The sequence below is a fragment of the Nelumbo nucifera genome, chromosome 3 (assembly GCF_055504915.1).
Source record: "Nelumbo nucifera cultivar China Antique chromosome 3, China Antique-T2T, whole genome shotgun sequence".
Classification (NCBI taxonomy): domain Eukaryota; kingdom Viridiplantae; phylum Streptophyta; class Magnoliopsida; order Proteales; family Nelumbonaceae; genus Nelumbo; species Nelumbo nucifera.
Genome location: NC_142651.1, coordinates 14,375,574 through 14,389,831, shown reverse-complemented (window position 1 = coordinate 14,389,831; position 14,258 = coordinate 14,375,574). Strand labels below are relative to the sequence as shown.

At 41.6% G+C, this 14,258-nt stretch overlaps 1 protein-coding gene across 6 annotated transcripts in view; it reads left to right on the top strand.

Annotated features, from left to right (window-relative positions):
- The window catches only part of LOC104602902 (PH, RCC1 and FYVE domains-containing protein 1-like), an 81,074-nt gene that overhangs the window by 47,022 nt on the left and 19,794 nt on the right, over positions 1-14,258 (top strand). For all 6 annotated transcript variants that reach the window (XR_016084365.1, XM_088901823.1, XM_088901821.1 and 3 more), the window contains one exon: positions 6,596-6,685. Coding sequence is in view for 5 of the 6 variants with exons in the window: in XM_088901823.1 (XP_088757949.1) it covers positions 6,596-6,685 (90 nt within the window). In the remaining variant the exon portion in view is untranslated. The remainder of the gene's footprint in view (positions 1-6,595; positions 6,686-14,258) is intronic.

Here is a 14,258-nt window from a genome sequence, read left to right as displayed (position 1 = left end):
TTACTTTGCTATCCATATTGTGTGATACCAAAACCAGATTTGTTTTTATTGGATAATCCACTCTTAATTTCTTAGTTGGTTTCATTAAGGGTATGAACTTTCACTTTTTCATATTTGAAACATTCTTGTCTTGTTATATGCAGTGTATCTGCTAGGGGAAAATTCATTAATCCTGCTCCAATTCTTGAAATATATTCCAAAAATAGGCATTACCTATAGGGATTAAGTGGGCTGCTGAAGGATCAATACTCTTAGGGTGTAGGTTTTCAAGACTGCTATTCAGTCTTGATCACTAAGAGATTTTAGGTTCGATGAGAAGAGAAAGTGAAGAAGATGTAGAAGAAAGAGTGATGGAAGAGCAATAGAACACAGATTTTGAGGAGAAGAACAAAATGTCAATATTCTGCCGCCGCCACTTTAAGTTAATATATATAGGTTATGCTAGTTACATGAAAGGACATATCTGCCCTTGGTGTTTACATCATAACTGCTAACAAATAACAACCAATATAAAACTGAAACTAGAAATAACAGAACAACCAATGTAACTAGATACATTCTACCCTACGGACAGAGTGGTACCACAGCTGTGGGGCCCACATCAATGTTCTCTACACTCCCCCTCAAGTTGGGAGTATATGTTCATCATTCCCAACTTGGATAGATCCGCCTCTAGCTTCTTTCTTGATACGGCTTTAGTAAGAATGTCGGCTAGTTGCATATTGGATGTGATGTAAGGGAGGCATACTTCTTGAGATGAGACCCTCTCTCGCACAAAATGGCGGTAAACTTCAATGTGTTGGTTCTGTCATGCTGTACTCGATTATGTGCTATATTAATGGCGGCTTGATTATCACAGTACAGCATCAGGGGCTTCTCATATTCAATACCCAACTCCTCAAGTAGAGATCTTAGCCATAGGATTTCAGCCACTCCATTGGCCATGGACCTGTATTCTGCTTCAGCACTTGACCGGGAGACCACACTTTGTTTCTTACTTCTCCAGGAGACAAGGTTTCCTCCCACAAGGGCACAATATCCCGAGGTAGACCTTCTGTCATCAACTCTCCCAGCCCAATCTGCATCAGTATAAACCTCCACCTTCATGTGATTGTTGTTCTTGAAAAGTATACCCCTACTTGGGCATCTCTTCAAGTAGGCTAAGATCCTTTCTGCCGCAAGAAGATGTGTGGTTCTAGGAGAATGCATGTACTGGCTGACAACACTAACAGCATAAGTAATATCTGGCCGAGTGAGGCAGAGATATAGGAGCTTTCCTACCAGTTGCTAGAACATAACTTTGTCTTCAAGAAGCTCCCCACTCTCGGCTCTAATCCTGTGATTCTGTTCAATTGGTGTATCTGCAGGCTTGACACCTAACTTTCCAGTTTCTGCCAATAGGTCTAGGACATATTTCCTCTGAGATATAAAGATCCCCTGTTTGGATCTAGCAACCTCAATACCCAAAAAATACCGGAGTACACCAAGGTCCTTCACCTCAAATTCTTGGTGAAGAAGCTGTTTAAGAGACTCAATCTCATGGCTATCATTCCCTGTGACCACAATATCATCAACATATACTGCCAACAGTGTCAAAGAGGACTCCACCCTCTTGATGAATAGGGTATGATCTGACTGGGCTTGTACATATCCAAACTTCACAAGTGCTAGTCTGAATCTATCGAACCAAGCCCTAGGTGACTGTTTCAAACCATACAAAGCCTTGTTGAGCCGGCAGACCTTCTTACCTACTTCTGCATCATAGAAGCCAGGAGGCAAACGCATGTAAACTTCTTCCTGCAGATCTCCATTCAGAAAGGCATTTTTCACGTCCATTTGGTATAAAGGCCAAGTGTGACTTGCTGCAAGGGACAATAGAACTCGAATAGTAGTCATCTTGGCTACCGGTGCAAATGTCTCCAAGTAATCTATGCCATAAGTCTGTGTAAACCCTCTTGCAACTAACCGAGCTTTATACCTCTCAATAGATCCATCTGCATTATGCTTCACCGTAAATACCCATCTGCATCCAACTGGTTTCTTTCCTTTTGGCAAATCAACTACCTCCCAGGTGTTGTTCTTCAACAGAGCATCCATCTCAACTTGCATTGCATCTTTCCATTCAGGGACGGATAGGGCTTCTTGCACTGTTCTTGGAATAGGGACATTGGAAATGGAGCTAAGGTAGGACCTGTAGGTAGGAGATAGGCGATCATAGGATAAAAAATGGGAAATACAGTGGGCTGTGGATGTGGTACAATGTCGTTTCCCTTTACGGACTGCAATTGGAAGGTCAAGATCATCTGTAGGGGAAGTCTCTGTGGGCTCTGGGACTGAAGTATCTGGACCTGGAGCTGCAGATGAGATTGGAGCTGGTCTGGACTGCTGATGATCAGGATCAACCTGCCTACACCGCCTGTGATAAACCCTCAACTCCTGATCCCTCTGACCACCCTCACCATTGCAGTTCTCATCACCCAATGGAATAGGTAAAGGAACTGCCCCACTCTCACTGCTCTCCCCCTAAAGACAAGAACTCAAACCCCCACTCTCACTACTCTCCCCCTAAGGGGCAACCCGAGGATAATAGGGTGTCCCCTCATAGAAAGTGACATCCATGGAGACAAACTTCCTCCCGGAGATAGGATCATAACAGCAATAACCCTTTTGAGTTTGTGCATAACCAAGGAAGATGCATTTGGAGGCTTTGGGTTCGAACTTGGAGGGATGGGGTCCGAGAAGCTGAACAAAGCAAGTGCAACCGAATGTCTTAAGGGGAATAGAAAACAAGTCCTCACGTGGGTGTAGAAGCGAAAAAGGAGATCGCATATCAAGGACCCTGGAAGGGACCCGATTAATAAGGTATACCGCCGTGAGGATAGCGTCCCCCCAGAAGCGAATAGGGACATTGGAAGTAAACATGAGGCTTCTAGCCACTTCCAAAATGTGCCTATTCTTCCTCTCGGCAAGAGCTCTGGTGGATAACCCCATGATGAAGAAGATAAGATGTCAATGATTTAGCAAAGTATTCCTTTGCGTTATTAGATCGGAGAACTTTGATCTTGGCATCAAACTGGGTTAGGATCATTTGGTGAAAATTTTGGGTCAGGGAAGGTACCTCATCTCGTGAATGCATGAGATAAACCCAAGAAAAGCGGGTATGGTCATCAACAAATAACAAAAAATATCTGTACCCACCCATGGAAGGGATATGATAAGGCCCCCAAACGTCAGTATGCACAATATCAAAAGAATTATCACTCCTTTTATTACTCAATAAATAAGGCTTTCTACAATGCTTAGCAAACTCACAACTTTCACACTGTAGCTGAGACAAATCAATAGACTCAAATAAAGTAGGAAACAAACTCTGTAAAGATCGAAAAGACAAATGACCTAATCGGTTATGCCAAAGCATAACCGGACTCACACTCTTAGAAATAAAAGACAACTTCTCTACTGACTCTCCCTGACGGAACCGCTCCCCGAGCAGATAGATCCCATTCGTCTCACGGCCAGTTCCAATCACCTTCTGTGTCTCCAAGTCCTGAAAAACACATCGGTCAGGGAAGAAAGTTACTGAGCAGTTCATATGCTTGGTAATACTACTGACTGAAAGAAGGTTAGTATCAAGCTTAGGCACATGCAAAACAGATGATAGGGAGATAGTATCTGAAAGCTTGATGTCACCCTTCCCAGAAATAGGGACCAGGGAGCCATCAGCAATAGATACCTTATCCCTACCAGAAGACAAATGGTAAGTAGTAAACAGTGAAGGCAAGCTAGTCATGTGATCAGATGCACCTGAGTCTATTACCCAACAAGGTTCAGTAGTACCTGGAGCTGAGGCATGATAGGCTGAAGCTCGAGTACCTGAATGGGCGAAGGCAGATGTGACAGGGGCTGATGGAGGTTGCGGCGACTGAGCTGAATTTCCAACCTCCTTTTCTAGCTGTATTAGGGCAGCCCGAACTGCAGCTAAGGTCTCCAAAGATGTTCCTTTTGTGCCAGATGAGGATGCTAAATCAGTGTTCATGGCTACATAAGCAGTGCCCTTCTTGTTTCTTAACTTCGCAGGAACCAAGTGGGGATGCTGTTTCCAACATGTCTCTTTTGTATGTTTGGGTTTCTTACAATGTTCACATACTACATCCTTCTTGTCTTCCTTCCTCCTGTCCTCTGAATCACCCCCTGATTTGGGTGTAGCCGCTACAAAGGCTGATATGGGTTGCATCATAACCTTCCTTCTGGTTTCTTCACTGTGTACAAATGAGTAAGCCTGAGAGAGAGTCACACTGTCTCTAGTCAAAATCTGCTGCCTCACAATATCATATTCTGAGTTCAGTCCCGCCAGGAACTCAAACACTCTGTTTATCTTGATGTGCTTTCTATGGGTCTGAGCATCTTTGGGACTCTCCCACTCAAGAGTCTCTAAGTGATCAATCTCATGCCACAGGGACTTCAAGGTAAAGAAGTAGACCGATACCGGTTTCTCTCCTTGTTTAAGGGTGTTCACTTCACATTTCAATTCATATGCTCTGGCAACATTAAGGGGTTGGGAGTAAGTTTCTTTCATAACATCCCATATCTCCTTAGTTGTCTTTGCCCACAAATAATTCCGGCTAATATGAGGCTGCATAGAATTACACAGCCATGTCATAACCAAGTAGTTTTCTTGCATCCACTTGGTATATGTCGGGTCTCCCTTGGAAGGTTCTTTCATATCTCCCAGGAGGTACCCTAATTTACCTCTTCCACCAATAGCCATCATGGCTGATTGAGCCCATTCCAAATAGTTTGATCCATCAAACTTTACGGTCGTAATCTGACCACCCATCTCAGAAATACCACCATAACTGATGTTCCCAAGACTACCTTCTGCCTGAATTTTAGACTCCATTTCTGTCAAGTCTCAAAACAGTACTTGAATCACCAATCACAATCAAAACAGTATAAGCCTGATCTGTATTCTCAGTGTATGTGCACAAAACCAAAGTAATTCTGATCTGAAACCAACTAGCCAACACAGCAGTAGCTGTCCGTAGATCTCTAACCCCCTTAGAACTCTGAGAACAGCTTTAAAACAAAACTGATATGCTAGGGAAAGTTAGGGTTTTAATCAGTCCTGAAAGGAAGCAATTCAGTCGCACAGTCCAAACTATATAGATGAGCTTTCAGTAGGGTTTTAATCAGTCCTGAAAGGAAGCAATTCAGTCGCACTGTCCAAACTGTATAGATGAGCTTGCAGTAGGGTTAATAAGAAACCCTAGAATCTGATCGGACCTACCAATCAACTTAAGAGTAGCTCTAGGTAGATCACAGAGTTCAGTCAACCATTAGGACTTGCCGCAGATCACTTTCAAACCCTAGAGTAGAGAGAAACACAGTTCGGTCCAGGGTTTGATGTAAAACCCTAGGAAATCGAAGAGAGAAAGAGCTAGAATGGTTCGGCCTTCCCCTCCAGATAGGTCCAACCTATCTTCTCTGAAAGAACTTCTTTTAAAAAGTAACAATTTACAAGGAAAAAATAGTTTGCTGCCTTCTAGGGTTACCTGAACACTAGTCTTCTCTGATCCTTCCTGACCACCAACACTCTGCAACCCTAGCAAGTTTCCAACAGCTGCTAGTACCTCTGGCGATCTCCAAGAATCAGTCTGCGAACCCCTCCTTTTCAGCTTTCAGTCCTAGGAGATTCTCATGTGGTCAGCTGGTATTAGACTCACATGAAAAACCCTAACTTGGCTCTGATACCATGTAGGTTTTCAAGACTGCTATTCAGTCTTGATCACTAAGAGATTTTAGGTTCGATGAGAAGAGAAAGTGAAGAAGATGTAGAAGAAAGAGTGATGGAAGAGCAATAGAACACAGATTTTGAGGAGAAGAACAGAACGTCAATATTCTGCCGCCGCCACTTTAAGTTAATATATATAGGTTATGCTAGTTACATGAAAGGACATATCTGCCCTTGGTGTTTACATCATAACTGCTAACAAATAACAACCAATATAAAACTGAAACTAGAAATAACAGAACAACAAAATAACCACAGCTGTGACTAGATACATTCTACCCTACGGACAGAGTGGTACCACAGCTGTGGGGCCCACATCAATGTTCTCTACATAGGGAAAGTGAGATTTCATCATTGGATACTTATGACAAGTTTTGTGCATTATTATAGCATATTGGAGTGACCTAACAAGTGGAGTTTTACTCCCCAAAACATTTATTAAGAAAGTTCTGCTTAAAACATGATTTTCCTTGGTTAAGGTGTTAGCAGTTAAATATTGTTATTATGCCATCTCTCATATAGGGTTAAATGGTTGAACAATGGCCAACCAGATGAATCCAACCATCTAGCTAATTTCTGAGTATCACCATTGGCGTAGAATATTTACTGAATCAATAATAACAATGCAATTCATACTGTAAAACCTTTTAGATTTCAAGGAAAATGACAGCTCATAACAGAGATATGAGAACAAAAATCATGTCCTCAACCACTCATTGCAGTCCTATATGTCATCTATTTTGCTGTTAAAGTAATAGGATTTGTTTTAGTCTTTAATCTTCTAAGGTACACATGTTCTTTCAGGATGAGTCTGTATTGATATGGTACTCAGGAAGAGAGGAGAAGCGGCTAAAACTAAGTAATGTTTCAAGGATAATACCTGGGCAGCGTACTGTAAGTTTTCAGTTTTTTTTTTTTTTTTTTCCTTTATAGAACTTTCCATGTAAAAGATTATCTGGAGTAGTAGCAATTGGAATTTGGTGCTGGTAGCATATGTGTTTGTAAAACAGGGATTGCTTTGGTGAACTGTAAATACAAAAATGTAGTAATGCCAGATGCATTGCATTTTGCTGGTTTTAAAACATCTGTCTTTTATCCCTCGGTTCTGAGATCTGAATTTCTGTCAGTTCTAAATTTGTGATTTGATAAATCTAGAATGAAATTATTAATTATAGACCTATTTCCTTGGAATTCTTGTTTCTTTTCCTGTGCTTATCAGTCTGTTGTGTTGACTTGTCAAAAAATTGATGCATCATTTACTATTTTCAATGTGTTGAGTTGGGCCTAGTTGTTTTTATTCTTATTTTAAGTTATTTAGTTAGGAAGTTGTTGGGCTTTAGGCCCATTAGTTTATGTTTTTAAGTTGTGACTGTTCAGCTACATTAGTAGCCGCCCTATTAAGGGCATCTTTGTAATATCTCATCCTTTAAGTTAAGTATAAATTATAATGAGGGTTTGGCGGCTAGGGTTTATCTAAGAATCTTGGTTGACTTCCTACTCTTTTCTCCTCCTCTTTTCTTCTCTATTGCTGAAATCTTCATCTTCCTCCTCTTTCCCTTCACAAGAAATTCAACTAAATCTGCAATTAGTGATTTCTACTTGGTATCAGAGCAGGCTGAAGGTTCCTTGAGTTGTTTTCTCATGCAGCCCTAGATCGGCCGACTGCATGGTGATTTAAGAGGCTGATCGAAGATCTCAAGTAAGTCTAGTTTTTTGATTTTTTGGTGGATTTGTTTGCCCTGTAGTTGGTCTAGGGTTTCTCATTAAAATTAAGAAAAACTAGAGAAAGGGGAAGAGTCATGTTTCTGTTGGACTCTTCAATTTTGACCTAGGAAGTGGCGCCCTAATTTTTTAGGGTTCCTTGAGTTTTCTGTAAGGAGCGGTTCAAGTCTTGCCTGATTTGGAGGCTTCTAGAGAGAGCGGCTGCCTCTTCTCTTTCTTCTCCCGTCCCGCAGAAAAGGAATCTTTTGTGGAAAGACAGTCTAGGACACCAGAAAGGTGTTGTTGGTTCTAGAAGTGTTTCGTTTGATCTTCTTGCATATTTCAGTTATTTTCTTTACACTTTTTGAGAAGCATGGAGGGTCATGGAGTTGAAAATAAGCCTGGGAGTGAAATGGGACCAGTGAGAGGAGGTGCTGAAGACCTTTTTGGGACTGGGACCATAACTACAGTTAGGTTGGATGATGCAAATTACTTAGAATGGTCACAATCTGCAAAGATGGCCATTGGTGCTCGTGGGAAATTAGGGTATATCACTGGTGAAGAAGTGAAACCCGAAGCTAGCAACTCCCGGTGGGTACAGGAGAATTATATGGTGACGACTTGGTTGTGTAATTCCATGTTGCCCCATATAAGTAAACATTTTTTATGGGCAAATACAACTAAGGAAATATGGGATGGGGTTGCAGAAACCTATTCACAGAGGAAGAATGTTGCAAGGGCTTATCAATTGAGAAATCAAATTATTTCTACAAGGCAGGGAGATGGACCTATTGCAGACTATTTTTCAGCCCTTAAAACCCTGTGGCAGGAGATTGACCATTTAGAGACATTTTCTTGGGAAACCACTAAGGATGCAACTACCTATCAGAAACATCCAGAGAAGTATAGGGTGTTTGAATTTCTTGCTGGCCTTAATCTTGAGTATGATATTGCAAGACAGCATCTTATTTCCAGGGATAGTATTACCCTCTCCCAGGCATATGCCTTTGTGTCAGGGGAGGAGAGTAGGAGAGATGTGATGATGAAAAATCTTGTTTCTGATCAGTTTGCCATGGTGAGTACTGTGAAACCTAAACAAAGTGGAGATCGGGGTGGTAGTGAAATCAAGAAGAAAGATAAAAGAGATTTGATCTATGACTACTATAAGAAGCCTAAACACACAAGAGATACTTGCTGGAAGCTTCACCCACATCTTGTGCCGACTAGACTAAAAAATAAGAAGGGAAATGCTCACATGGCAGTTATTGGTGACATTCCGGCCCCTCCTACTACAGCTGCTCTGGAGTTTGTTGCAGCTACTGCAGTAAGGGCCGAACTTGAGAGGTATGGGCAACTTTTGAACCAGTGGGATACAACCAGTTCCGGTTCAGCAGCAAGCGGACAGCAAGGTACAGGTGGTACTGGTGGAGTCCACTCTACTTCCTTTGCTCACATAGGTAGTTCACACGTCACTGCAAATTATGTTTCTACTTCAGGTAAGGAGGGACCTCCTTGGATTATAGATTCTGGAGCCTTAGAGCACATGACCCATAGCTCTACTATTTTTTCTTCTTACCAGCTCTGTTCTGGCAGAGATAGGGTCTCCACAGTTGATGGATCCCATGTTCTCATTGCTAGGAAGGGATCTGTCAAGATTAACGATTCTATTTCTCTACCCTCTGTCCTTCATGTTCCCAGATTGAGCATTAATTTGTTATCTATTAGTAGTTTGATTAAGAACCTGAACTGCTTAGTAATTTTTTCTCCTGGTCATTGTATTTTGCAGGATATGGATGCAAAGAGGACGATTGGGAGTGGTCGTGAAGTGAATGGGATCTACCTCCTGGATGTGCTTCCTCCTCATCAAAGTCATCATGTCAGCAGGGATAGTGAGTTAGGGTTTGTGGGTCAAATTATGCTTTGGCATAATCGTTTGGGCCATTTACCTTTTTCTTCTTTGAGTCTTTTGTTTCCAAAACTTTTTGAGTCCTTTAGTTTGTCAAGTCTGGAGTGTAAAGGTTGTCAACTTGGAAAGCATTGTAGACATTTATTTAAACCTAGTAATAAAAGGTGTTCTTCTTCTTTTTATGTTATTCATTCTGATCTGTGGGGACCTTACCATGTTCCTTCTATGGGAGGCTATCGATATTTTCTCTTATTTGTGGATGATTTCTCATGATACTCTAGGATTTTCCTGATGAGATCCTGCGATGAAGTACCATCCTTGGTGAGGCAATTTCATCAGATGGTGCTAATACAGTTTGGAACAAGAACAAAGGTGTTCAGATCAGACAATGCCAGGGAATATTTTGAAAAACACCTTGCCTCATGTCTGTTAGAATATGGTGTTGTCCATCAGAGCAGTTGTCCCTACAGTCCACAGCAGAATAGTGTTGTAGAAAGGAAGAACAAACACATTGTTGAGATTGCAAGAAGCATGATGATCACATCTATAGTTCCAGTTCGGTTTTGGGGTGATGCAGTTCTCACAGCAGTATATCTGATTAACAGGGTGCCCTCTCGTATATTTGGATTTAGCACCCCATTCAGTCTCCTTTTTCCTTAGGGGGAGATGTTTCATATTCCTCTCAGGGTGTTTGGGTGTGTCTGCTTTGCACATATCCTTGGTCCTCACCGCTCGAAGCTTGATCCCAAGGCAAAGAAGTGTGTCTTCCTTGGATATGTAGAAAATCAGAAAGGGTACTGCTGCTATGATCCAGTCTCTAGGAGCCGGTATGTTATCATAGATGTCACCTTTTTTGAATCCACATACTTCTTTTCAAAGAATCCTTCTCAGGGGGAGTGTTTTAGGGAAGTGAGTCAGCAGTCTATACCTTTCCCAGTTCCAGTCCCTGTGTCTACTCCTGTGCTTGACCCTCCAGTGTCACCTACCTTATCACCTCCTTTGCGTCATGCTTCTCAGCATTACTTACGACAGAGACTTCACAAGGAGGTTGATTCCACTATAGCAGAACTCACATCACTTCCTGTTGGTTCCTTGGAGACTCCAGATTCAGCTGACATGGATTCAGGTATTCCTCTTGGTCCCGCTACTGTTTCCGTTCCCATTGATTCTATTAACCCTGTTACAGATAACCTCGATCTTCCTATTGCTCTCAGAAAAGGGAAGAGAAAGTGTATTGCTCATTGTATTTCACAGTACTTATCCTACAGTGGACTTTCTCCTTCCTACCGTGCTTTTCTTTCCTCTCTTGATTCTGTGTCTATACCCAAGGGTGTTAGTGAGGCTCTCTCCAAACCTGAGTGGAAGACAACTATCCAGGAAGAGATGGCAGCTTTGATTAAGAATCAGACATGGGACATTGTGGATCTACCAGAGGACAAGGAGACAGTTGGATGCAGATGGGTTTACACAGTAAAATATAAGGTAGATGGAAGTATAGAAAGGTACAAGGCAAGACTTGTTGCAAAAGGGTACATACAGACCTATGGCATTGATTACTTAGAGACCTTTGCACCAGTTGCAAAGATGACCTCTGTTCGGATACTTCTTTCTCTTGCTGCCTTATACTCTTGGCCCTTGTTTCAACTTGATGTGAAGAATGCTTTCCTAAATGGGGATCTGCAAGAGGAAGTGTATATGGATCTTCCTGCTTGATTCTACAGTGATGCTGAAAAGGGAAAGGTATGCAGGCTTAAGAAGTCACTTTATGGCTTGAAACAATCTCCCTGAGCATGGTTTGATAGATTCAGAAAGGCCTTGATTGCTTTTGGCTACACTCAGACTCAATCCGATCATACCTTGTTTGTGAAGTGAAGGGGATCTTTGGTGTCAGTCCTAATTGTTTATGTGGATGATATTGTTGTCACGGGGAATGACCTAAGTGAGATTGATTGTCTGAAAAGGAATCTACATAAAGAATTTGAAATTAAGGATCTTGGAGGACTGAGATGCTTCTTAGGCATTGAAGTTGCAAGATCAAAACATGGAATTGTTTATCTTTCAAAGGAAGTATGTCTTGGATCTTCTTCAAGAGACAGGGAAGCTTGGAACGAAGGCAATCGGTACCTTTATTGATCTGAACCATAGAATCAATGCATCAGAAGGTGAGCCAGTAAAGGACAATGGGAGATATCAGAGACTTGTGGGTCAGCTGCTATACTTGTGTATGACTAGACCAGACATTTCCTATACAGTAAGTGTGGTAAGTCAATACATGCATGCTCCACGAGTCCAGCATTAGGAGGCAGTTGACAGGATTCTTGCTTATCTGAAGGACACCTGGGCAGAAGCATATTGTTTACTGATCATGGACAGTTGAAACTAGAGGCTTATACAGATGCAGATTGGGCAGGATGCCTTGACGACAGGAGATCAACTTCAGGAGTGTGCACCCTTGTTGGGGGTAACCTTGTCTCGTGGAAGAGTAAGAAACAAACAGTAGTGGCAAGATTAAGTGTTGAAGCTGAATACAGGGCCATGGCACATGGAGTTTCAGAACTTCTCTGGATCCATTCCCTATTAGAAGAAATTGGTGTATAGGCAGAAGAACCTATGATGTTGTACTGTGATAACCAAGCAGCAATTAACATTGCTCATAACCCAGTCCAACATGACCGAACTAAGCACATTGAAGTGGCTAAACATTTTATCAGAGAAAGAGTGACTTTTGGAGAAGTTTGTCTTCCATACATTGCTTCTGATCTGCAGCTCGCTGATGTTCTCACAAAAGTTGTTGCAAAGAACAAGCTGGAGCATGATCTACGCAAGTTGGGAATGTGTGACATTTACTCCCAACTTGAGGGGGAGTGTTGAGTTGGGCCTAATTGTTTTTATTCTTATTTTAAGTTATTTAGTTAGGAAGTTGTTGGGCTTTAGGCCCATTAGTTTATGTTTTCAAGTTGTGACTGTTCAGCTACATTAGTAGCCGCCCTACTGAGGGCATCCTTGTAATATCTCATCCTTTAAGTTATGTATAAATTATAATGAGGGGTTGGCAGCTAGGGTTTATCTAAGAATCCTGGTTGACTTCCTACTCTTTTCTCCTCTTTTCTTCTCTACTGCTGAAATCTTCATCTTCCTCCTCTTTCCCTTCACAAGAAATTCAACTAAATCTGCAATCAGTGATTTCTACTCAATGAAATGTTATAAAAGAAAAAAGGAAAGGAATAGAACAAGAACTTTCTGCATAAAAGGTCATTCTTTCAGTTTAAAGATGTGAACTGCTTGCAATTTGACATGGGACTCACCATCCTTGGTAATAGTCCAGTATTATTTCTTACACTTTCTCTGTTCAGGCTAATTCATTGGACCTTCAGGGAGTTCTCACATGTTGGGGAACAAGAGAAAACGAATGAAGTTAAAGAAGGGAAACTGTATTTAAGGATGGCATGGAAAGTAGAAATGATTAACTTTTCTCAAAAAAAATCTAAACATATCCTTTTTTAACAAGGGGACTAGCATTTCATTAACTGCCTAAAAAGGTTTACATGAATCTCAGCAGCAGTAAACTGAAAATCCAAGTTCCTTCTATCCTTACAGGCCCTATAAGCTAGAACATGGGCCTATACATTTTCTTTTCTACTTACATATATATAAAACTATCCATGATCCTTTTCCCGCTAAGTAGAATGATATGGGTCATTATGTATTGAATGGAGTTTGATGAGAAACTCTAGCTACTCAACGTTCCGTAAGATGGGAAGTTTCACTCAGGTGGGGAAGTGGTGAATGGAGCTGGCTATAGAGTCAAAGAAATTCCTATTCGAGCAGGGACGGACAAAGGGCAAGTCGTACTTGAAGATCAGGGAAGGAAATAGGGCAACGATTATTCTACCAGAGGAAGCTTGCAGTTGGCTGAAAGGTTTTGTTGATGGAGTAGTCAATACTATCAAGGAAGAAGGTTGGAAAAACTCACTGAGTTGCAGTGGTAGAAGATATGATGCAGTACTTAGGAAAAACGAGAGGGGCTGGTTCTTCACAGTAACAGAGTATTTTGGCATCAACAAGAAGCAGATGATTTGTGTGCCGAAGGGGCCAAGGGAGCAAGGTTGGAGCTCCTTTGCTAGGAACCTTCAAGCTTTCCTAGTGAAGGTTGAGAGGAAGGGCGAAGAGCCTAATGGAAGCCAATTGGTTTGTAACTCCACCTCCCTCTGTTTACTAGCGTCGAGTAAGAAGCACGCCCCGCTCTGTCAAGAGGTCTTAGTAAACTCTGCAACTGTTCTTCGAAAGATAACTCTCGATGAAGAAGGAAGCAACTGGGAGCACAGAATGGTGTTAAAGGCAGATAAGGTGGTAAGGGATTGGACAAAAGTCCTTAACGCAGTGGCAGAGAGATTGGGTGTTGATGGCGATGCTGTTCTTTTGCCGTTTTCTGAGAAGAAAACAATCCTTGACGTGGGTGGTGAGAATTGAGTTTCAGCACAGTAAGAACTGAGGATGGGCTGATACAAATTCAAAACTGGGTCCCAATCTGCAATGAAGTCGATCCAGAAGAAGGCGGTTTCTCCATTAAACTATTAGGGCTTCCCTTCAACCTTTGGAAAGAATCGATTCTGGGAAACAATTAATAATTCAGCTACAATTAATAATTTAGCTACTACTTCAGCTACAATCTTTCAGCAAACAATTAATAATTCTAATTCTAAGTACTATTACTTGGATGCCCTTAATGGGGCGGCCATCACTAAAGAAATAATTAAAGAAAATAAAAGAAGGCCCATAACTAAGAAGCATAACTTTTAAATACTAGTTAAAAGAATTAAATGTAGAGAACACTAATGTGGACCCCACTAAGGTGGTCCC